This window comes from Choristoneura fumiferana, chromosome 5 (genome assembly GCF_025370935.1).
Source record: "Choristoneura fumiferana chromosome 5, NRCan_CFum_1, whole genome shotgun sequence".
Taxonomy (NCBI): domain Eukaryota; kingdom Metazoa; phylum Arthropoda; class Insecta; order Lepidoptera; family Tortricidae; genus Choristoneura; species Choristoneura fumiferana.
The window spans coordinates 18,918,521-18,944,420 of NC_133476.1; the positions used below are offsets into that span (position 1 = coordinate 18,918,521).

The window sequence follows — 25,900 nt, forward strand, 5'->3', positions numbered from 1 at the left end:
CCAGAAATTGGGTTTTATGTAGAGCCTTATCATTTTGACGGCTGATAAGAGTTACGATGAGTAAACTACTTTCTGAGAACGTTGTTCCACCAAATTCGTCAATGGAGCACGCCTTTGGATTTTAGTAATTGCGATAAGCGTTAAAGCGTTAGCGACTGCGGTTTTGGTCTTGATAAATGTCGAATGGTTAATTCTGTAGCGCGGCTCCGTTGCATCACTCGTTTCGTGGTTCACGCACACAGCGACACACACAAACAAATCCGTGAGGTGGAACGGCCGGGCTCTTTGTTATGAGTCGAGTTTCAAACAATATTTGACATGTGAAAGCGAGTTTTGTTTACAATGGCCATCTCAGCGAATTGTTGGAAGTATCTTGTGCTAATCTTCAATGTGTTATTCGCAGTGAGTATTATTCAAGTTTTAATACAAACCCAAGTAAACTTTTCGCCTCCAAGTTATGTGCATCGTTGTCATACCAACACATGTTTGGCAATAGCAAAACACTTTATTTAAAAATGAAATTTAATTAACTAATTCTGTGTAATATCGTGAACTATGTAAAGTTCAAGTGTTTAATCTTGAGATCAATTGCTATGACACACTTTCTTCAGTCATTACTTGTAAGAATTAGCTAGCTAAACGTCTTCCTTTCAATTAATTGAACCAATAAAAATTTTGAGTGATACACATCAAACTCTATGTGGCGTTAGTAGACATAGTAAATACGTTTGAAAGAGAGAGACGTCGTGTACATTTGCTTTGTAGTGTAAGACGTTTTAATTTGGTTGGTTTATACATGCAAGAGGGTTAGTGATGTTGCGCTCTGCCCACAGATGTCAGCAGTAGTACTGTTTGGAGTCAGCGGATGGCTGCTATACAGGCTGTTCATATACCGGCACTTCATCGGAGTGAATGTTGAATATCCAGCTATCATGCTTTTGATGATGGCCATCATAACCTGTTCCGTAGCCTGGATTGGCTGGAGAACTGCCACCTCAATGCACCAGATTCACGTGACTATTGTAAGTTGGTCTTTATCTTTTTTTAGGGTAGGTACATACACCTACGTTCCTCAAAACTCAAAAGGAAAAAACAATCATCATTATAGAGTCACTTTGCTGCTCGTTTATCTATCTGACATAATACCTACTTACTGAACGAACTAAGTTTGTAATCCTTAGGCTACGTTTCCACCAGAGATGTGCGAGGATTTTTGTTGCGAGAAATGTGTTTTTCATGAACCAATAGAAACGTTCCATTTACCTTCTCGCACAGCACCGCTCTGGTGGAAACAGCTGAGCAGAGCGAGGCGAGGTAAATCAAGCGTTCCTATTGATTCATGATCATGAAAAGCACATTCCTCAAAACACATCCTCACACATCTTTGGTGAAAACGCATTCTAAAAAACCGGCCAAGAGCGTGTCGGACACGCCCAAAATAGGGTTCCGTAGCCATAACGAAAAAAATATGTTATATTTTTGTAAGGATTTCGTATTTTAGACGGAATCTTCCAAGTTTAGGTATATTTTATACCTTAGGCTGCAATAATTCTCAAGCAAACTTAACCGTTATAGTTTTCCTTGAAAGTTTGATATACTTACTACCATCCTGATTTTTTTCCTGAGCAAAGCCGCGGACGGACTGACAGACAGACAGACAGACAGGCAGACAGACAGACAGAGACACAGACAGACATGGCGAAACTATAAGGGTTCCGTTTTTGCCATTTTGGCTCCGGAACCCTACGAAGCCTGAAAAATTTACGAAAGCAAAGAGTCAAGCGACATTAACTTTGTTTGTAGTTGTGTGTAATTACCCAAACCCAATCCACATAAAAGTATGGGTGGGATGATTTTTTCCAATGTAGCTTACTCGTACCATTTTCGTTCGAAAGTTTTGATAAAACGGCGATGATGTAAAAGTGAGTGGTGTGATCATCAGTTTTGTTGTTATCAGGGGAACCTTGATATATTACCTTGGCATTATGCAAATTATCTAGATGTTGATACTTACTTGTCATTGTTATACTCAATCCTATTAAAATTTCGAGCGCATACTATCGCTCGTGAAAACTTAGATATATCAGACTGCAGAATCTACCGTTTCACTGCGTGAACAATTACTACCGACATAAAGAACGGTGGGCAGAGGACCCGTCCCGTTGGTTGAATAACATCTGGCAGACGGCTGGTAAACTGTGGATAGAACTGGCACAGGACCGGTCAAAGTGGCGTGAAAATGAAGAGGACTTTAGGTACTGTTGGTTGATAAGGATTGTTGCTATGCCCATGTCCTTAGCAACTCGATATTTTGATGTTATATTTTACTTCGACTACTTTCTTACAAATGAAACGGATACAAAATTCAGATCTATTGTCAAGAAGACGTTATAATATCTAAGGCGTACCTATTATATCATGGACAGGGATATTTGGAAATAATTCCGACCCGCATTAGCGATCCCTTCAAATAGCGAACCTGCTGTGTTAAAAATAAAGTTGTGTTAAATACTTGTGATGTATAGATCATTTAATAATATTGTAAATCTGTTTAAAAAAAATATACCTCGTTGAGTTTCTTGCCGGATTCTTCTTAACAGAGGTTTTCCCGAACCGGTGGTAGATTTTTTTTGACATTCGCTTGTTATAGCCCACTTATAGCCTAAATTGGGTGACACTCTTTCCCGGCCTGGATAATACCGGGACGGAAATACCGACCCTGTTTTTCGTGTACACGCCCATAGAAGCTCCTGTCAGTTTCTATGGGCGTGTACACAAAAAACAGGGCCGGTATTTCCATGTCGGTGTTATCCGGGCCGGAAAAGAGTGTCACCCACCTAAATTGAATAAAGATATTTTGACCTTGACTTTGACATACAATTTTCTCTGCACATTCGAACTTTCTTCGTAATTCCGTTTTGTCCACTAAAAAAGGGGATATCCAAGATACTACGTATGTTAGGTTCGTTAGGTAGCTTCAGACGCGAAGGGGGGTGCCGTCGGCATGTAGACTAAGATAAATTGTACAAATGCGAAAATTGTAACATTAAAATAACCAGGAACAGTTCTGCACACTTCTGCAATAGCTTGTGCCTGTGGCTTCACTCCGGTGGACGAATAAAAAACAAACTGTTACTCGTACCATGAGAATGCTAGAAATTAATTCTTAGTTTGAGTATATCTATCACACTCAAGGTATCTCTATGACAATCAATTCAAGATATCCCTATGACACTCAAAAAATCTGCCAAATTTCAAGTATCTAGGTCCAGGTTACTGTTACTACTAAGTAGGAGACCTAGGCAGGTGGGTTAGGCTGCGTGTTGACTGTTGATCTGATGTAGATTTCTAATTAAAACTGATTTATGATTTCAGACCGGCATCTTAATAATCATCGTGGTGGTGGTAGAGTTCTCCTGCTTCGTCTGGGCCATGGTGGTCTGGGATAACGTGGAACTGGACATAAAGTCCACCATGACGACATACTTGCAGTACACAGTGGACAGCAAGGATACAAATTCAATTGAGTCACTGCGTTGGGACAAGCTTCATATTACGGTGAAGATTTTGATGATTTTATAGATCAGAACTGGTATTACCAGTACCGATTTTAGGGGGATCTATTTAGGCACGGGTAAAATAAGAGAACGGGTGAATATTCGAGCAATTTGACCGGTTGGTTTTTAAACGGCAATACCATCTCACGTTTATTGCATAAAGGACGGACAAGTCGCAAGAATTTTGATCATTCCAGATACAGCATAGATATTGTCTCTTGTTTTCGTAATTTTACACTGAGCTTCATGTTTTTCAATAAATAAAAAAATAAAACTTGCCGAAAAAAAATTTTGCGCCCCATGATCCGATCCACACATTAAAATTCTGTGACAAGTCCTTTAACCCTTTAGTGGGTAACGGCAAGATATTTGCCGTCATACGACTCAGATATTTTATTTTTTCTCAATGAACGTGTTGTTAGTTAATATAACTTTTGGTTCGCATAAGAGAACATACTCGTACCAATTTACGAAAAAAAGAATAGCAGATAAACGTTATTCCAACCCATGTTAAATGATGATTCTTAGGCCTGAACTTAGATTTTTAACTATTCCTTACAATTGAACAAAAATGTTTGTAAATAAAATTTTGTTTGCTGGATTTATCCGATAGTCACAATTCTCTACTTTCAGAGACAAGATTGGCGATACAAAGTTTAAAGAAAAAAAATCTGTTATTTGATAATTTAAAAAAATGAAGACGGCAATATATTTGCCACTATCCGTTAAGTGTCTGGTGTTTATTAAAGGAAAGGGTGGGTTAGGCTACAATTGTTATTGATTTATATATGGAGCAATAGCTTAATTCAATACTTCAAATTTGCCTTTTACCTTTATTGCTGAATTAGCCGTGTTAGTTAGAAATGACAACGGAAGTAAAAAAATCTCGCAAAAAAAGTGTTGATTGTTCGTGCGTGCAATCTTATAATATAATATATTGTTGTTGCTTAACTCGTTGTTTCTTATCATCTATTGGTTTTTAATTTATTTATTTTAGATACGTCGTGCCACCCGTAGTTCCCCCGGCAAACTGACATGACGGTCTTGTCACTTAATGCCCTTGGCTGATAGCGGCAAACATATTGCCGTCTCATAATTCGGAAACCCTGCAATAATATATACATTTCTCTTTCTCAAAAATCATAAAAAAAATCATTCATGCTGTGCGTATCGTTAATGTTCTCGATTCATTGCTTTAAAAAAATAATGGTCAAAGGGTTAATTTGTCTATGGATTGAACACCCCGTAACTAGCGTAGCATTAAGTACCTACTTCATCGTTAACCAACAGATGAGTCCACTAGATGTCTCTATAATCAATCTATTTCCAGTTCGAATGCTGCGGCGTGAGCGGCCCAGGAGACTTCGTGTCGACAGGCCAAGTCCCGTTCTCCTGCTGCGGTCAGGGTCCCCTGGACTCCATGCAAAAGCCGTACGCTTCCGACTGCAGCGCCATCTACCAGCGAGGCTGTGGGAAACGGCTGCACGAGTACGCGAGACAGCATGTCATGCTGGTTGCTATGACTGCGCTTGCGGCTTCGATTTTGCAGGTGAGTCTTTGTATATCTAGTTTAGATGTCGGGGGATATGATTGTACGATTTTATTTTTATGTTTTTATTCGACTGGATGGCAAACGAGCAAGCGGGTCTCCTGATGGTAAGAGATTACCACCGCCCATAAACATCTGCAACACCAGGGGTATTGCAGATGCGTTGCCAACCTAGAGGCCTAAGATGGGATACCTCAAGTGCCAGTAATTTCACCGGCTGTCTTACTCTCCACGCCGAAACACAAAAGTGCAAGCACTGCTACTTCACGGCAGGTTTAGCGAGCGAGATGGTGGTAGCAATCCGGACGGACCTTGCACAAGTTCCTACCACCTGCAAAACGTGTGACTGACCATCCACTTATAATCAATCTGCCCTCTAAAAGCAAAAAGCGGTATCTCAAAAAAAAACACGAGTTATTTATATCATTGTTTTTGTTTAGCTTAACAACATTCCGCATCAGATGATATAAATAAGTAACTCAAAAGTGCTTTTACCGCTTTTTGCGTTAAGATGACAGCATGGTACATACAGCAAAAGAAATTAACTACTAATTATCGTCTCATCTGCGGCCTACATAATTATACCGAGTTACAGTTTGATTAATTCGAGTTAACACTTGACAGATGGGCGTGCCTTCAGTCAATTTTCAACTTTGACGTCATACAAATAAAATAGTTTTTACATAATCTGTAAACGTGGGTAGCGGTATACTCCGTATACTAAAAATGGCTTTATTTGTATGAAGTCAAAGTTAAAAATTGACTGAAGGCACGCCCATCTGTCAAGTGTTAACTCCAAGTAATCGTACTGTACCTTTGGTTTCCGTCAACTTTAAGGGAACATTCAACAGGTCACATGAAGTTAGTTTTATACCGTTTTATCGCACATAGGTCTTTAATTTATGTAAGTATGACGTAATTTTTTTTTTAAAGTTCTAACTAACATGTTTTTGATTCATATATATGTGCGTATATATTGGCTGGGTGCGAAGAACTAGGTGGGGGTAATGAAATCTATCGCAGCGCTAATAGTGGCCAAAAGTAGAAATAATATAGGCTCTGTCATCAGTCATACTCATATGGATCTGTCATTAACAAAGTTATTTGAGTAGACTTAACTGCCTAATTTTAGTAATAGATGTTTGTCTTCTTGAATTATTGAACACTGTATCTGTTTTGTTCTTAATTCCTCTACATCCTGGACATGTCCAGCAGATACCAAAAATTTTCCTTTTGAAACGGTTTGTGGTTGAAATTTTATATTGAGTAATACACACAAAACCAGTCGTCAAAATAATACGTATTTTATTTTGATCTGAAAACGATATTTAGTTTATTAGGTATTAGCGATACAAGAAAAATTATATATGTTTACTATTATTTAAAGAAACCATTAAAGTAGCTTTATGTTTTCGTTTTACAATAAAAGTACGAACATGAAGTTAACAAACTCTGACATAACCAAAATAAAACACACTTTTTGAATAAATTTTACTTACCTTATTTAATTTTAATGACCAAAAATGAATTCACAGCCCTCTTTGTCCACCCAAATCCAAAATTTTTTTTTTTATTTATTTAATGAAATAATTACACAGCATTACAGACAAGCCAAAGCACTGTGAAATTCATAAAATATTAACAAGCACAACACATGACACATGGCACAAAAGATAACAGAATTAACATTTACAAACAATTTAGTGAAGACGGACGGTCATCCTTCGCCTCACAGAACCTACATTATAATTTGCCCTGACTGTCAACTCAATGTTTATAATATACAGAAACTTCCAATACCAGGTAGTTAGTTTCTATCAATTGAGCCATCTGTCTGTAAAAAAAAATCGGCCGAGAGCATGTCGGACACGCCTAGGATAGGGTTTAGTTTAGTAGCCGTTATGAAAAAATAATTATATTTTTCTAAGGATTTCGTATTGTGCACGGAATCTTCCAAGTTTAGGTATGTTTTATACCCTAGGCTGCTATTTACTCTTAAACTACTAATAATTCTCAAGCAATCTTTCACTACCATTCTGAATTTTTTCAATTTTTTTCACCCAAATGTTTAGATTTTAGAGGGGGGGGCTCGATTTTAATGAAAATTTGCACTTTAAATCACTGAATAGAAAAATCGACTTAGCAACCCCCCCAATGGTTTAAAGACCTATCCAAGGATACTCCACACTATAGGGTTAGTCGAGGAAATAAACACCCCCCACTTTACGTCTATGGGAGGAACCCCTTAAAAATTCTTTTTAGTTCTTTTTATTTTACCACTTTGTCGGCGTGACTGATACCTATGTATATTCATGCCAAATGACAGCTTTCTAGTACTAACGGTCTCTGAGCTTAGCCGCGGATGGACAGACAGACAGACAGACGGACAGACGTGGCGAAACTATAAGGGTTCCTAGTTGAGTACGGAACCCTAAAAACGGTCTATATGTATATGTATTATGTCCCACTGCTAGTCTGCTGGGCACAGGTCTCCTCTTGAAATGAGGTATGAAAACATTCGAAAAACCTGTCACGTTTCACTCGCTTCTATCTATCAATCAGTACCTTGATCAATTTGAGTTTGAGCTCTTTGCACTTTAACTAATTCAGCGACCTAATGTGTTGTAATTAAATGTATGTACCTAAAGGTAGCACAATAGCACATAGCATTGACCATATAGCATACCCAATTAGCATGCGAGCGCACCTCTTAGCGCACTAACGTAAAATTCGCCATAGAATAGTAAAAACACCTTCATAGCATCGTAACATCTATATTTAAAGTACAGTCATCACTGTTTGACGAGGAACTGTCGGCTGGATGAGAAACGAATTGTATATGGCATAGTGTTAAATAAGGTTTACACATCGCACTCCTAGATCAAGAGTACCTATATCAACCAAAATCCACCATTTTTTTTTCAAAATGGGTTATTACATATTTTGAGTGGATATACATAAGTACTCTTGATCTTAGGCTGCAAAACGGTATGTAAGATAATTTTAATACGTTTAACAAGGTCTCTTAAAGTGACGAGAATAGACATCCAACTGAATAAATTACGAAATGAAAAAATAAAATTTTAGAAAAAAAAATGCTGTGTCGGTAATCATTTCATTCCTTAGCCATCGTAGAACGATCTCACAGTAAGTTTCATAATGAATTCACTTGACAAGCAAATTTTCTGTGTAAAGGGGGACCTGAGATGTATAGTGGGGACCACAAATGTCTAATCAAAAAAATATTATAGTAGGTAAATGATTGTTTTACAAAGTTTTTTTTTTATATACCTCGTTGAGTTTCTTGCCGGATTCTTCTCAACAGAGGTTTTTCCGAACCGGTGGTAGATTTTTTTTTGACATTCATAAGTGCTTGTTATAGCCTAAATTGAATAAACATATTTTGACTTTTGACTTTGACTTTGATATTCATAAGTGCTGTTTGTTGCATCCAGGTGTCCTAAGCGATGCATTTCATAATCTGTAACAGTCCTTATTTACAGCGCTACTTCCCAAATATCTCATGGGATGTTGCTTACGGTGAGGGGTGCTTAGGATGTCCTTGTAACGCAAGAAATGCCCCCCAGGAGACGGCTTTCCCTCGTTTAATTGGGAGTGAAATACGGCCTTAGGGAGTCTACCATCATCCATACGCATAATGTGACCGCACCATGTTAGTTCTCCTTTAATCTGGCATCTCCCAGGATAACAGGATCAAAGGAATTTGGGCACAAATTTGTGCCTCTGGGAGAGGACAGGTCAATTAGCAATGACACAATGCCATTGCGATTGGTTCCCCGGATTTCTGTGTTTGGGACAAGGTTATGCTACTTGATGCGATGTGTAGCATAGACCTCACTTTTTATGAAAGGAATCCTAGGCGCGTTGTCATTTCTGTAAAGGCACCAAATTCCTCAAAAGGCAGCAAGATCGGCAGTACGATTGCATTAAACAAAGATATTTGCACCCATTATCATCATCAACATCATCATCATCGAAGACGTCTACTGCTGAACAAAGGCCTCTCCCTTAGAATGCTACAATGAACGACAACTCGCCACTTGCATCCACCGGTTGACCGCAATTCTCACGATGTCGTCAGTCCACCTAGTGAGAGGCCTGTCAACGCTCCCACCACTCCTAAATGCGTACAGTCATGAACAGAGATTGTTGAGCCACATTGTCATCAAAATTTGGTTTATTAATGACAATATTTACTTTGACTTTGTATCATCATCATCATCATCATCAGCCGAAGACGTCTACTGCTGAACAAAGGCCTCTCCCTTAGAATGCTACAATGAACGACAACTCGCCACTTGCATCCACCGGTTGACCGCAATTCTCACGATGTCGTCAGTCCACCTAGTGAGAGGCCTGTCAACGCTCCCACCACTCCTAAATACGTACAGTCATGAACAGAGATTGTTGAGCCACATTGTCATCAAAATTTGGTTTATTAATGACAATATTTACTTTGACTTTGTATCATCATCATCATCATCATCATCATCAGCCCGAAGACGTCCACTGCTGGACAAAGGCCTCCCCCTTAGAACGCCACAATGAACGACAACTCGCCACTTGCATCCACCGGTTTCCCGCTACTCTCACGATGTCGTCAGTCCACCTGGTGGGAGGCCTGCCAACGCTTCGTCTTCCGGTTCGTGGTCGCCACTCGAGGACTTTTCTCCCCCAACGGTTATCTGTTCTTCGAGCGATGTGGCCTGCCCATTGCCACTTCAATTTGCATATTTTTCCAGCTATGTCAGTGACTTTAGTTCTTCGACGAATTTCCGTATTCCGGATTCTATCGCGCAAAGAAACTCCAAGCATAGCTTTGACTTTGTATAGCTCGGCTAAATCATGTGCAGCGGCGGGAGCCTCAACTATCTCGGTTCGTGATGGTACTTACGCTAAAATGGCAATGGCATGTTGTTTAAAATTTTGGGATGAAAACTACAGCGTCCTTTAAAATACAATCGCTTCTACATAGTATATATATTGACAGTGAAAGCAACATACTGTAACCAAGCGTGCCGCTACGAGACTTAAAAGCTTTCATACTTTAATAAGGTTAAGGTTCCGTTTCCACCAGAGATGTTGGAGGATGTGTTGCGAGGTTGTTTTTCATTAACCAATAGAAACGTTTCCTATGTTCGCACAGCACATCTCTAGTGGAAACAGGTGAGCAGAGGTTTGGTTCGTTATTGATTACTAGTGTTTACTTACCAGCGGCTTCGCACACGTCAATCATTAGGTCCAGCAGCTGATATGACACTCCGAGATTTTTAAAAATTCCCCGGGGAATTCCCGATAATTAAATCGTTGTTTTCATTGACGTTAAATTAAAAACAATCATGGTCAAATTTTATGACTCTAAGCCCAGCGGTTGCTGTTTCGAGATTTTATCCCTATCCCGTGGGAATATCCGAATAAAAAGTAGCCGATGTGTTATTCCAGATGTCCAGGTATCTACATGCCAAATTTCATGACTCTAAGCCCAGCGGTTGTTATTTAGAGATTTTATCCCTATCCCGTGGGAATATCGAGATAAAAAGTATTCTATGTTTTGATCCAGGTTGTAAACTAACTTTTTACCAAATTTAATCCAAATCCGTCAAGCCGTTTCAGCGTGTAGAAGTAACAAACATACTCACTTTCAAACTCACTCGCTCACTCACAAACTTTCACATTTATAATATTAGTAGGATTATTGGTTCATGTAAAACACATTCCTCGCAACAAATCCTCGACCATCTTTGGTGGAACACAGCCTAACTCAGGTCCTTGGCCATTTCATAATGAAGCCCAACCCGCACTCAAAGATTCAAATGCGAAAGTTAGTGCTTACTTTATAGGTGCTTATGCCACAACTAAAGGTGTTTTACAGGCGACCCGGTTACTTAAAGGTTCAAGTCAAGGGCAGGTCATCAAGTAAAGGTCAAGCCTTGAAAATACCTCATGTATCTAGGACATGACAATAAGGTATTTTTAGGGTTCCGTAGGTTCCTACCCTACACGGACGGCGGTCCATAAATGACGTCACACCAATTTTATATATGATGTAAGTACCTAATTTATGAATGTCCCCCGGACAACAAAGTGATCCTATGAGGGTTCCGTTTTTGCCAACGTACCTACGTACGGAACCCTAAAAATTACGTTTGCCAATTAGCGAAATTCAGTATTTTAAATTTAGGTAGGTAAAGTAGACCATCGAAGCTTATTCATATCTTCAAAAATATAAACTTTTGCCAGTTTGGCACTGGCCACAGGAGGACAATTTTAAGTTTCATTTTTTGGACTTTTATTTTTTTCCGTATGTAATTAAAGAAGAATTTTTCTGATTTGTTTTAATTTAGAATGTTTTAGTCGCTTAGCCCAAAATGCATCAAATTTAGAGAAATTCCGTACGAAACGAAACGGTTCGCTTCATATTTCATAATGCGAACTGATAAGGAATGAAATTCGCTCCCATTGTCTGTATTTCCGGATAGATAATAATAACCTAGCGCTCTGCAAGGCTAGAATGATAGTGAATGGGCTATTACTGAATTAGTGCGATACATCTTTGGCTTTATCTGCACTTTTCAACAAGTGAGGTAAGGATCAATCACGGGTCAGTTTTATGTAAAAAAATATTGTTCAACTACATTAATACCTACTACATGCGATGAATAAAACGGCTGAAATTAAACTGCACTTACCAGGTCTTGTGCAGTTTGATAAAAACTGCAGTTATTGAGAAGGTCAGTAGGTCCCCGACATCACTGTTGATAGCAAATATATTGTGTTATTTATATCCATTATCATACTCCCGACGACCTTAGCGTGTAAGTAAAAAACAATTAAATTGAAAACATTCCTGGTATAAGCATATCAGATTTAAAACAATAGTTGCCACTACCCGATAAGCTAGTGTTGTCACGCCACTTGATTGTTCCGCTGGTTATCGACAGATCGTATCGGCAAACAATTGAGAAAACTTTCATTAACTACTTATTGTTGTAGAGAATATCAGCCAAGAAAGCAAAGGGTAGAATGTGCGATGAATCAGCAGCAACGACGCAAATGTCGGATGCTGATGAATAGAAAATATTTCAAATAAATAACGTGTACATCTGAATGAAACAAACATGGAACCTTTTGAGTATGATCGACGAAGTATGTCCTACCTGATTATTTATTTTAAACATACATATACATTATAAATTTCAATAAGGAATAATTCAGCACGAAATTTTTATCACAAGTTTTGTCTCAAAATCTAGTTGCACCTTTGACGCGCGTGGTACACTGAACATCGACAAAAAAATGTTGTGGATGATGTCAATGTTACCAACTCAAAAATATTCCTAAATTAATTTTAAATCAACTTTTTAAACCGGAGTCCAACTGCGTGTATCTACTTATGCCATGTAACAGTCAACTGTTAGAATTACACTGCGTGTTAAATTTCATAACTAAAAGGACATAGTAATATCTATGGAAACTAATATTTTGAAAAAAAAAAAATATTATTCAACTGAGTGATTTGTTTGTAATGGATAAACTAAAAAGTACATAAACGACTAAAAAAATACTCTTTTATGTAGAGAGATACCTTATCAACGAGTATTTGGGCTATATTTTATCCTATACTTGGTTTGAATAGGTATTTAACTAAGTGTAAACAAACTTTAGCTGCCAGATTTGGTACATTCAAGGATTTTAAACATTTTACTAATCTGTCATTGTAATACAAACTAGACTAGTGTATTTCAATACTGAAATGTGAATGTTTAGATAGTTAAATGGGGGAATTTCAATATTTAAGACAGAAATTGACATTGTTTTGTTTACATTTAGTTAAGCACTTATCCAAACCAAGTATAGGAACGTGTAAATATAAGATGCCAAGATGGGACGCAGACTTGAATTGCGAGCATCAGCTAGAATTGTATACTGTTCAATCGCACATGCAGCTACTCAGTATTTATTTTAGGAATGTGATCGTCAAAACTATTTTTATCCTCGCTGTCATTTAAGGAAACATTTCAAATTGAAACGATTCCGCGCCTAACGTCGCGCCCAGCGATTAGTTACCTCAGAATTAAATTACGGGCAGTAAATCGATCCGCCGCGCCCGCGACCACCCCAATTAATTTCAGCGTGATAGTCATTTGAACCCCTTCAAACTTGGCAGTGGTGGACGGCCGTTTTTATTTCAGTGTACAACTGCCTTAAGGCATATCCAAGCAGACGTAATACGCAAACATGCAATACCCAAGTATTTTTTATTTGTTCAAATATATCTTTATCGTTGCTGGATAAAATAAGTACTTAAATAGTAGAATTTTTAAATTTCTTTAAAAACTAGTTTTGCCCGCGGCTTCGCCTGCGTGGAATTCGGTAATCGTGCGCTGTTCCCTCGGGAACTGTGCAATTTTCCGGAATAAAAAGTAGCCTATGTCACTCTCTGGCCCATAAACTATCTCTATGCCAAAAATCACGTCGATCCGTGGCTCCGTTTCGACGAGAAAGACGGACAAACATACACACACTTTCGCATTTATAATATTAGTATGGATAGTATGGATGGAAGATACGAATATAATAATTATGGATGTTTTAAATTGTCATCATCATTATCATCGTCCCAGCCTATAATTATACGTCCCACTGCAGGGCACAGTCCTCCTCTCAGAATAAAAGGGGTTGAGCCATAGTTCCCACGCAGGCCCAGTGCGGATTGGGAACTTCACACATTCCATTGAATTACTTCGCAGGTTTGTGCACGTTTCCTCACGATGTTTTCCTTCAGCTTAAATTACCTACCTAAGACAAATCTGGCATGTTATATGACGTCATAAAGACCTTTGAAAAGTCCATCCTAAATTTATTTTTTCTATGCAGAGATGGAACGCAAACTTCATTCGCTCGTATTATTCGATTTCGTATTTTCGACAACCACTTTAATTATTATTTAAAAGAAAAGTTTTCCATGCCTTATTTCCTATTAGATACTGATTTTGCTACAGGATGCAGATCGTGATTTTGTTTAACGAGTTTCCTATATTTCGACGCATTTATTAGCGTTATAACCACGAGTTTACAAATTTCAGTGTTCAGTATTCATTTATTTGAAGAAACATAAAATATATAATATCTTGGGAATTCAAAACCGGTTTTTATTGTATGGAGAAAACCCGGTTTTCGGTTTTTCTCCATACATCAAAAACCGGTTTTGAATTCCCTGAATTAATATCATGTTCTAAATGTATAAAGCAAATTCAATGTTAAAATTGAAAAATAGACCTATGTCTATTTTTCTTATAAGAAATTTAATTGAACGAGTCTAGTCTAAAGTAATTAACAGTCAATCATTAAAACTGTTTTTGTTAAAATATAATATAACAATATAAATGTACTAATTACTTATATTAATTGTACTTATTTGTGTAGATATAAGTATGTATTAACAGGAAAATGGTACTGTACAAAGAGCAAAGTATATAGCTGTTGCGGTCATACCTAATAAAGTAATAACAGTGCATGTAATATACTCGTAGTACCTACCTAAACAATGTATGTAATCTATTTAAATAAATACCTCATTAATTTTATTTTCAAAAACAAGACTATAAACTGTTTACAAAAACTGAGAGAATATTTAAAAATACTTTCAAAACAGAAAACTGCTACTGCAATGTGGTCTGCAATTACTTATTTCTAATACTTAGGTACAATAGTGAAAAAATATTTTTTTTTATTCGACTGTATGGCAAACGAGCAAGTGGGTCTCCTTATGGCAAGAGATCACCACCGCCCATAGACACCTGCAACACCAGGGGGATTGCAGATGCGTTGCCAAACTAGAGGCCTAAGATGGGATACCTCAAGTGCCAGTAATTTCACCGGCTGTCTTACTCTCCACGCCGCAACACAACAGTGCAAGCACTGCTGCTTCACGGCAGGATTAGCGAGCAATATGGTGGTAGCAATCCGGGCGGACCTTGCACAAGGTCCTAGCACCTGCAAAAAATTGAATTCGAAAAAAAAAATGTATGGAAGTTGAGTCACAAAAAGATTAGAACAAAATTGCAATATTTTCTACTTGTATCGCGTTAGTAAGGCTTAATGTGGGTTAAATTATTGTGCAGGCATTCCCTAACATCATGTAGTACGAGTTAGGTAATCATAATCACGAAGATTTGAAACATTAAGCACCTGATTATCGATACCCACCGTCCCCTCCCTATTTGTAGCTACATTTCACCGAGGGATATTAATTTTACGAGCTCGACCTAAAAACTGTGAAGTACTTGCAAGTAAACACGTCGTGTTGTGTGCTCGGCCCCGAAACTGAAGCATAAATCCCTTGAGATTACTGCCATATACGTATTATGCAAGTTAAACAAAGCTATGAGGGATTGAGGGACAACACTATTAGGTTAACATTTTAATGTAGAACACTGAGTTCGTGCTATTTTTTTGCATCGTCATTCATACTTTTTTTACATAAAACGGACCGTTATTGACCCTTATCTCCCTTGACAAAAAGTGCAGATGAGGCCAAAGGTGGTTCACTCTAGCATTTAAGTGAAGAGCCTAGGTTGTAGGTATCTATGTATCCATACTTAATTTTATATTAATACTTAGATTTTAGGGTTCCGGAGCCAAAATGGCAAAAATGGAACCCTTATAGTTTCGCCATGTCTGTCTGTCTGTCTGTATGTCCGTCCGCGGCTTTGCTCAGGGACTATCAATGGTAGAAAGCCGTAATTTTGCACGGATATATAAGTAAAATATGCCGACAAAATGGTACAATTAAAAATTCAAAAAAAAGTTTTTTAGGGTTCCTCCCATAAACGTAAAGTGGGGGTGATTTTTTTTTCTCATCCAACCCTATAGTGTGGGGTATAACCCTATAGGGTGGATAGGTCTTTTAAAACTAGTAGGGGTTTGCAAAGACGATTTTTCGATTCAGTGATTTTTTTGCGAAATATTCAACTTTAAAGTGCAAATTTTCATTAAAATCGAGCGTCCCCCCCTAAACCGGTGGGTGGAAAAATTTGACAAAAATCAGGATGGTAGCAAGTATATCAAACTTTCAAGGAAAACTTTAACGGGTAAGTTTTCTTGAGAATTATTAGTAGTTTATGAGTAAATAGCAATATGTGCATTACAAAATGCGCGAGAGAGCTTCACTCAAGCTTCTTACCTCAGTAAAGTACCACTTCAACTTAAGTTCCTCACTCCAAACTTATCCATCATACAATTCTCCTTCTCGAGGTAAACAAACAAAAAATCACTGCCACAATAATAAAACAATCACAAGGTATCTCCCGCAGTAGACAGGGTGTTCAAAACTCTTCGCCATGTATTTGAGAATAAGGTTTAAATTGTGTGGACTGATTAAACGGCAAAACCTTGCATTTTAGGCATAGCTAATCGTGCATTAGTATCTGCGTGTTTGGAGTAGGGTCACCATCATACTTCCTACTATATTATAAATGCAAAAGTTTGTGAGTAGTGTGTGTATGTTTGATCCTCCTTCACGTTGAAATGGCTGGACCAATGAGGATAGCATTTATAGCTGAATAACTGAACACCTAGGCTACTTTTTATCCCGGTGTTCTCAGGGGATCGGAATCAAATCTAGAAATTTCAACCGCTGTATTTAGAACCAAGAATTTGGCACAGTTGTTTTTATTGCAACGTGACGCGTCGATGAAGACCACGATATAATATCTGGCAATTCCTACGAAAATTTTGAATAATCCCGAAAATTTAACTGCTGGATCTATAATGACCACAATGGGGTTCCGTTTGAACCCTTCGCTAGTTTTGTTTTGATTTAGTTTCTATTCAGCAGAGTAATCTATAGAACTAGGTACTGAACTGATTCTAAACATTCTTTCATTTGTAGAAGAACTGCCACTGATTAATTAATAGGTCTACTGTTAATTCCTGTATAGGACAAAATTCGCTTCAAATGTATTGGAAGTCGAGTGCAACAGGGTATCTAAATGTCCATGAATTTTGTGCATGATGGCCACCCTACACTGGTCCCGAGGTTAGGAAGCTGCGGTGAGGTCACTGCGGCTGTAATGTAACCATTATACCCACTTAATTCTCGGCTACCTATTTCTGGTAACGTCTTTACTGTCTGAAGAACATGATTTGTTTTTTCTGAGCTTTGGGTAAACGTCATTTATCGAAAAGATCCAATTAAAAACAGTGGCAATTTGGGTGTTTCCATTTATTGATATTAAATTATCACTTGGATTTTGTTGGCTATTTATGTCGAATAATTACTGAATATTTAAAAAACCCAAAGCATTACCCTTTTTTTAGGTAATATTTATATTTTAACTGGTTTACCATCTAAATAATAAGTGCATTGATATGATTCGGGAATAAAATAATGGTATCCACTATTGTAGCATCTGCCCTAACCGGGATTTGAACCCAGGACCTCTAGCTTCATAGTCAGGATCACTATCCACTAGCCAATTAAGCCAGTCGTCTAAAAATTAAGTGTTACTTAAATGATCCTGAGTGCAGCAATTCTTACTTTTCTTATGAATTGCCATGACGTTTAAAAAAGTAGATGATAGCCTCGCTGTGAATTGAGGTCACTTGCTTATGCGCAGTATGCGCACATCGCGTCACAGGGCGCGGTCTGCGTAGTCATAAGAAGTCATAACATGGCGTTCGTATAGCCAGTTTGTAGCCAGGTACAGCCAAAGAAACTGAATCATGTTGACATTCCATGCATGACTTGCATCTGTCAAAGAAATCACAGTGAAACTGACCGTGGAAATATATTATGGAATCTTAGTGGTACGCTATTCAATTTCCTTGACGGTACGTGCCAATTTTCTATACGATTTCTACTGAATCAATAAAATCGATCGAAATAATAAAATAATGGTTAAAGAAACCGATAAAGACACTCCCTCTTAAAGCTATAGCATAGCGATTAGACAACCCACTACAAAGGTCCCGGGATCGATCCCCGGACGAGGTAGATATTACCTATGTCCAAAAAGAATAACCGACACTATAAAAAAAATAGCAAAAAATAATCTACCCATTTGAAGTCGTTGCCTCAGCAGGAGAGATAGAAGCCTCAAAGAAAAAGTATGGAGGTAAAGTAGTACGGTAGACACACTTTATATGAAAAAAAAAACACTGTCATTACTCATTACATTTAATACTAGGTATACCAACTTAGTGTTATTTTTGTTAGCAAATGTGGCTTGATTTATTATTACTTTATTAGATAATGTTTACATGCAACTTGAGAGTCGTATACATAGATTACTTCCGTTTTCTCGTACTTTTCAGAGTGCGATTATTTCCGTAGATGTTATTAGTTCAATATATTTTCTATCAGTTTTTAGTTTTTAAATTTATCTAGCTTCATACATTGGTTTGAAAAGCATCTATTATTGCTTAACCAACATTATGCCCAGGTACGGCTAATATATAATGCAGACTGTGACCAAACAGCCGAGTTCTAATCATGTTTTGACTCAAACGAGTTCGTGGATTTACCGTTTATAGCTTAGGTATACAATATAAATATAGCCGTGTATATATTAGTAACGAGTTCATAACTAAATTTGCATGAGTGAGTCACTGTCATATTAAATGTAAGCATGTTTGTCTACGGCTGATTGCACGGTCTCGTTGGACAAAACATGCACACTTTAAAAAAATACTGTGCTGAACATGATCCGTTTCAGCCAAGGTTTAAAATGAGAACGTTGCATTCATGCATACCGGTGAAGGAGACAGGTGATCGGAACACTGAACATCAAGATGTATGTACACATCAAGTTACAATAACCAGCACCGGTCCTGGGTAGAGCAAGTGGAGTGGTCTTCTAGGTAAGATGGCAAGGACGCCACTTCCCAGTTTACTGTGCAAAATAAAATTACGGTGGATGGGTTACCTTTTGAGAGGCGGGGAAGGCAGACAATCTCGCTCTACCTACATTGATCAAGAGCCAGCGGTGTAAATACAACACCACTCAGCGTCAACTGTTGTTGTTAAACTGTAGGCCAGTATTATTCTGAGCTGGGATCATTTTATGTAATTTTTTACTATGTTCCTTTGTTCGGGTCAAATCTTGTAAATCGAATTCAATCTAGATTGACTTAAAATTTGGTACGGATATGTAGTTTCGATGACAATATTGACAATGCAAGTAAATCAACAAAAAGTACTTAAGTACATCTTACATACATAAAAGAAAGCTTGTGTTAAATTTAATTTTTGAGTAAAAATTACTTTTGTAGTTTATACTGCCATGAATGTTTCCTACCCTTTAATAATATAACCCTTCTTTCTAAACCTTACCTACGGTAAAAAGTCATAGCGTGTCCATGTTTTTAGATCGCGTGTCGTAGTTTTGCTTACTCTATCACTTGTAGTGCATTGATATTGTACTACGATACAACAACAGAGTACCTAGGTTGAAATAAAATGTGGGCGCTATTTTCTTTGTAGCTGTCACATTAGTTTTTGCCATACATTATGTTTGAATATGGCAATGACCTCGTATGAAAAATATTAATTCCTCTTTCATCGGTTTTCTACTTGGTGAATTTCTTATAAATACCTAGCATATCTTTATAGTGTATTTTTAGAAGATAATTGATATATCTATCCCTCTTCAGAATATACCTTGAGAAAGAGAGAGACTGTATACTAAAACTATGGAGCTAACCGGTACGTCTCTTGGGGTAATAAAGGCATTCTTTAACCGACTATACAAACTCCAGCTATTGCTAGGCATTTTCACGGCCACGGCCAGCCAAATTACAGTTCAGTGCCTCTAGTGTGGCGTTTCACAAAACATTCGTTTGCTATTCGAAGACGTAAATCGAGCGTTCGATCTTCGATGTAGCCGCCACATGTCCACGGTGCGGCGTCGTCACCCGTTTTCGTTACGATACGCGGACGATATAGTTTACGTAGCAAACCTACACTCACAAAAGTTGTTACGCAAACTTTCCGCTAGAGGCGCTGTCCGTGTTTCCATACAAATTAAGATTTTAACGCGAACGCGATCGAGACGTATTTTGTAACCGAAAACTTACACTAAGGGTACTGGTGTACTTGCCATTACGAGTATTAATTCTATTGCCTTGTATTTTTCCGCGTCATGACAAACTGTTCGCCGGATCAACTTTCTTTATCTCCCACGCTATCTCAACATAAACAAATGACATTCAAGGCGGATATGAGCGATATGAATGTATCTACGTGTTCAACAATGGATTTTCCGGTTTACGAGGGGTATTTATGGTATTTTGAGTACTTATGTATTGTGATTGTTAGGTTCGTAAGTTGAGGTATATTGAGTATGTAGGGTAAAATAATAAACATGAAACAATGGATGCAGGAGAAAACAAGGAAAACTATAACGGGTTGTTTATCTCATTCGGAATGTACTATTATGGAATGAGTACTACATGCGCGTTGTTACTGGTAATGACCCGTATTTTCGTGACACTTTTGAGGTGGCTTTTCATTTAACAACTTTCAATGTAACGCTGGCTGTATCTCTTCGTGGTTGTCACTTTAGAACCTTGCTCCCTCAACGGTCACTGTCATTCGAGGGAAAGGGATGGAATGCTGCAATTGAGTTAGCAATAAAAACCACTTGGTCCTTCGAGCCGGATAAAAGTCGCGCAGCAATAAGCTAATCCCCACCCCCGGATCTGCGCGACATTGAAACACGGCCCGTAATATGAAGATTGCGCGAGAGTAGGATGTCACCTAATACGGTTCGTTAAACGCAATCTAGACTGATCCCACACTGGAAAGGTGATATAATACATACAGGTATCATATATGTTGGTACCATGATTGATTTCTTTTTAGTCATAGTATTTATCCAATAAACAATACAGTAATTGTGTTTGAAAGTTATACTAATCATTACTTAAATATTGAGACGAAAAAAAAACACTGTATGTAACGAAAAAGTAATCACCACTAATAATTATTTATTTTGTATTAACCTTAACACATTATCAAAAATTTCATTTAGACTGTAAAAGCTAATTCTTAACAAAATCTTTTTAGTTTTATGTGAAACAATTACTTATTTTTTTATTATTTATTATTGACATTTACGCCGGTTTCTCTCGTGGTTCACATTAACTAGGGTCTATTAATGGTTTAGCAGTTGAACTACTTTCCGGAATTTTACTAAATTTCTAAAAAATAAATTTGTATGATGTACGAAGTTTCATGTGTTAGACTTAACGTTTGCAATTTAGGGATTTTATGATAAGGATCCTGAGGGAATATTTGAATAAAACGTAAGTCTATCCCGAGTATCCAGTATTCCCGAGATCCATCTATGTATCGGGCGTGCAGGCAATATTTTTCAAATAAATAAAGGGTAGAGTGGAGGACATGGGGGGAGGCCTTTGCCCAGCAGTGGGACACCTCTACAGGCTTCTAAATAATAATAATAATAAATAAAACACAGATTACTAAAAACTATCGTATTACGAAATGCTTGCCGTTAGTTACACCAGGCAAAGCTGTCACGTAGCGACCATTATTGGGGGTACAAAATACTTTCTTAATTAAACTCGAAATTAAAACAAACTTGGCTAGAGTTACAATAAATGCGAAAAACAAACAAAAGAATTAGTTTAGTGACAAAAAACAGACTTGGGGTTGGTTAGATACAAACAGAAAGTGTGGGTCTGAAGTTGTTATAAATTTTTTCCCATATATGTAGTTTATGGCAGTTTAACGCAATCACGTAAAAACCGGCCAAGAGCGTGTCGGAAACACCCAAAATAGGGTTACGTGGCCATTACGAAAAAATTAAGTAATATTTTTCTAAGGATTTCGTATTTTCTACAAATAAACTTAGCCGTTATAGTTTTCCTTGAAAGTTTGATATACTTACTACCATCCTGAATTTTTTCCAATTTTTCCACCCACCGTTTTAGATTTTAGGGTGGGGGGGACGCTCGATTTTAATAAAATTTTGCACTTTAAAGTTGAATATTTCGCAAACAAAACACTGAATCGAAAAATCGTCGTAGCAAACCCAATGGTTTTAAAAGACCTATCCAACGATACCCCACACTATAGGGTTGGATGAGAAAAAAAAAATCATCCCCACTTTACGTCTATGGGAGGTACCCTAAAAAATGTTTTTTTTGAATTTTTAATTGTACTATTTTGTCGGCATAGTTTACTTATATATCCGTGCAAAATTGCAGTTTTCTAGCATTGATAGCCCCTAAGCATAGCTTCGGACGGACGGACAGACAGACAGACAGATATGGCGAAACTATAAGGGTTCCGTTTTTGCCATTTTGGCTCCGGAACCCTAAAAATCGACCAAAAGGGCATTGAAAGTCTGGACTCTATTTTTAACATGTCCGTCGTTCATTAGTCGCTAAAGCAACACTAACATGTACCTCATTATAGAGTTGTGTATTTTTGTCCCAACGCGCCATGTCCCCACTGAGCAAGGTAACATTGCCTAAATGTTAACGAACGTTGCATTTGGAAGCTTGCAAGTTACATTTGCAAGGTTGTAACATTGTTGCAATGTTGTACAAATTTTGTTGCAACCTTGAAAGTACCCACTTTCTAAGGTATTTTTGAAACGTTTCATTTGAAAGTTGCAATAACATTCAAAGATAACGTAAAAGTAAGTTTCGAATTAAAGTTTCCTAGAACTTCTAGCGAGAAGTTATAGTAACTTTCAAATGAACGATTATTGTAAGTTCATGAAACTACCTTGCAGAAAGATATCTGGAGAACGTTGAAGTAAGTTTCACTTTCAACCTTAAGGCAACGTTTTAGAAACGTTGTTGCAAGCTTGAAAGTACCCACTTTCTAAGGTATTTTTGAAACGTTTCATTTGCAAGTTGCAATAACATACAAAGATAACGTAAAAGTAAGTTTCGAATTAAAGTTTCCTAGAACTTCTAGCGAGAAGTTATAGTAACTTTTAAATGAACGATTATTGTAAGTTCATGAAACTACCTTGCAGAAAGATATCTGGAGAACGTTGAAGTAAGTTTCACTTTCAACCTTAAGGCAACGTTTTAGAAACGTTGTTGCAAGCTTGAAAGTACCCACTTTCTAAGGTATTTTTGAAACTTTCATTTGGAATGTGCAGTAACATTCTAGCGAGAAGTTATAGTAACTTTTAAATGAACGATTATTGTAACTTCATGAAACTACCTTGCAGAAAGATCTCTGGAGAACGTTGAAGTAAGTTTCACTTTCAACCTTCACGCAACGTTGTAGAAACGTTGTTGCAAGCTTGAAAGTACCCACTTTATAAGGTATTTTTGAAACATTTCTTTGGGAAGTTTCAATATCCATAACAGGTATCATAAAGTAAGTTTCAAATTGAAGGTTCTTTAAACTTCCGTAAGAATGTTACAGTAACTTTTACCTGAACAATTATTGCAACTCCACAAAACAACCTTGCAGGAAGATCTCTGGAGAAAGTTACAATAAGTTTCACTTTTAACTTTTTCTCAATGTTGCAATAACGTTGTAGAAAGCTTGAAAGTACCCACGTTGTAAGCCTTTTTCGCAACATTGCTTATATAAGTTTCAGTAAGTAGTATTTAGAACTTAAGTAAAGTTGTGTGGCAAACTTTCTGCAACTTTTAAATGAAAGTTACTTTGTTAAGCTGCAAGTATGTTTGTAATGAAAGGTTTCTGCAACGTTAAAATGAACATTTTTTCAACTTGCGTAGCGACGTTGCTGGTAAGTTTTGGTTTTAAGGTACTTGGTGAAGTTGCGGTAACATTATTTGGAAACATCCTTTAATCTTGCAGTTCCATATTATTTGTAATATTCAAATGAATGTTACATAATGTTGCGAAAGGATCTTACAGAAAGTTACTATGGTATTATTATTGTAAGTTTCAGGTAAGTACTGCCAGTAACATTATTTTGAAACATCCTTAAACGTTCCAGTTCTATGTTATTTGTAAGATTCAAATAAATGTTACTTAACGTTACTAAAGGATCCTACAGAAAGTTACTTTGGTATTATTGTTGTAAGTTTCAGGTAAGTACTGCAGAACGTTGCACGTGAAAGTTACTGCAAGCTTCAGATGTTCAGTGCAGAAAGGTTGCAAGTGTACAATTACTGTAAGTTTGAGATGATTAGTGCACTAGGTTGCACGTGTACAATTACTGTAATTTTCGTATAAAATGACAATGAAACTTGACGTTGAAACGTTAACTGCTGCTAAAATTATTAGCTGAATAATTTTGCAATGTCCTGACATATACAAAGTGCCAACCAATTTAAGAATCGCTCGACTTGCGATTCTAAAATTGGTAGGTACTTGTATATGTCTGCACATTACACAATTATACAACTATTACATTTAAACAAAAGTTAACATTTCAACATAGTTCAATCATTTTACATGAAAGTTACAGTAATTTTACACGTGCACTAATCATCTCAAACTTAACAGTAATTGTACACGTCTTTCTGCACTGAACATAACATCTGAAATTACAAACTATCAGCAGCAACATTTTAAAACTAGGTTCGACAGCTACAAAAGTAACAATAATTAAAATAGCTATTAGAAATAATAACAAACAACAGTAATTACCAAAATAACATTCAATTATTTATAATAAAAAAACAAAGATAGATTAGATACTTATTTTATTTCAAAATTTATGATTTACTATTAACAATTAAGCAAAAAATATTCCGATATGGTTGTGGGCTTACTGTCACTAAAGTAAGTATATTCTTAAGTTTAACCGCTTAACTGAGTACACAGGGTACAGGGTAATTTATACAAAAGTACAGTAATTCCTTGGCAAAAGAATTATGAGTTGAGCAAAGACGAGGGCTGATTAATATTCTACAGCACAATGCAAAACAACAAATCCAAGCATAATACATTATTATTATGTCAATATAATAATATCTATTCGAAAATAAAGCGTCGGCAGGCAACCACTTCGTTAACGTGCATGTTTAATTAACACTTCAAAACCACAGCACAAATAATTAAATTACATATAACAACCAAAGGCCAAGCAAGCTTGTGAGCTGCACAGGTATAAGGGATTTGTGATACTAAAGCACACTGCGATTCAGATAGCCCAGCATGTTGTGCGAACGTCTCATTAGCATTTTCTATATTACTTTTAAAACAGTACCATGACTGAGGGACTGACTGCTCACACATGTCCATAAATATTATACAATACAATACAAAGACTTTATTGTACACCAGAAATAATAATAAGCGTTACAGAAAACACATACACAGAGAGAAAATTACAAGGTATGCAATAGGTATTATGACTATGACTAGAGACTACCACTAAAACTTCAATGAATTATACAATATGAAACAGCCCAATTACTTAAATGCTCTGACAAAATTGGTTTATCAACTTGAGTTAATGAACACATAACATGGTCTATAGTATAGACCAGTATAGATTATACAGATGATCAATCCAAATGGGTCAGTTGGGAGAAATCAGAAACTATGAGATATAGCGAAACCTGTCCTTAGGAACCATGGCTTCCATTTTAGATTAAGGGGCTGTTTCACCATCCAATGATTAGTATTAACTGACGGTTAAATGTGATGCCCTCTCTATTTGTTTAGTTCGAATAGACGGAGACGGCATCACATTTAACTGTCAGTTAACACTAATCAATGGATGGTAAAACAGTCCCTAAATAAAAATGACATTCAATTTTTTGATTTAAATCTCATACATAACCGGGAATCGAACTGGTC

The 25,900-nt window shown here is 37.1% G+C and overlaps 1 protein-coding gene across 1 annotated transcript in view; it reads left to right on the forward strand.

The window, feature by feature from the left end:
* Positions 1 to 87: 87 nt before the first annotated feature.
* LOC141428338 (23 kDa integral membrane protein-like) overlaps positions 88 to 25,900 on the forward strand; it is a 95,521-nt gene continuing 69,708 nt past the window's right edge. The window contains exons 1-4 of the mRNA XM_074088299.1: positions 88 to 402; positions 834 to 1,022; positions 3,376 to 3,558; positions 4,888 to 5,106. Of these exons, the coding sequence (XP_073944400.1) occupies positions 343 to 402; positions 834 to 1,022; positions 3,376 to 3,558; positions 4,888 to 5,106 (651 nt within the window). The 5' untranslated portion in view covers positions 88 to 342. The remainder of the gene's footprint in view (positions 403 to 833; positions 1,023 to 3,375; positions 3,559 to 4,887; positions 5,107 to 25,900) is intronic.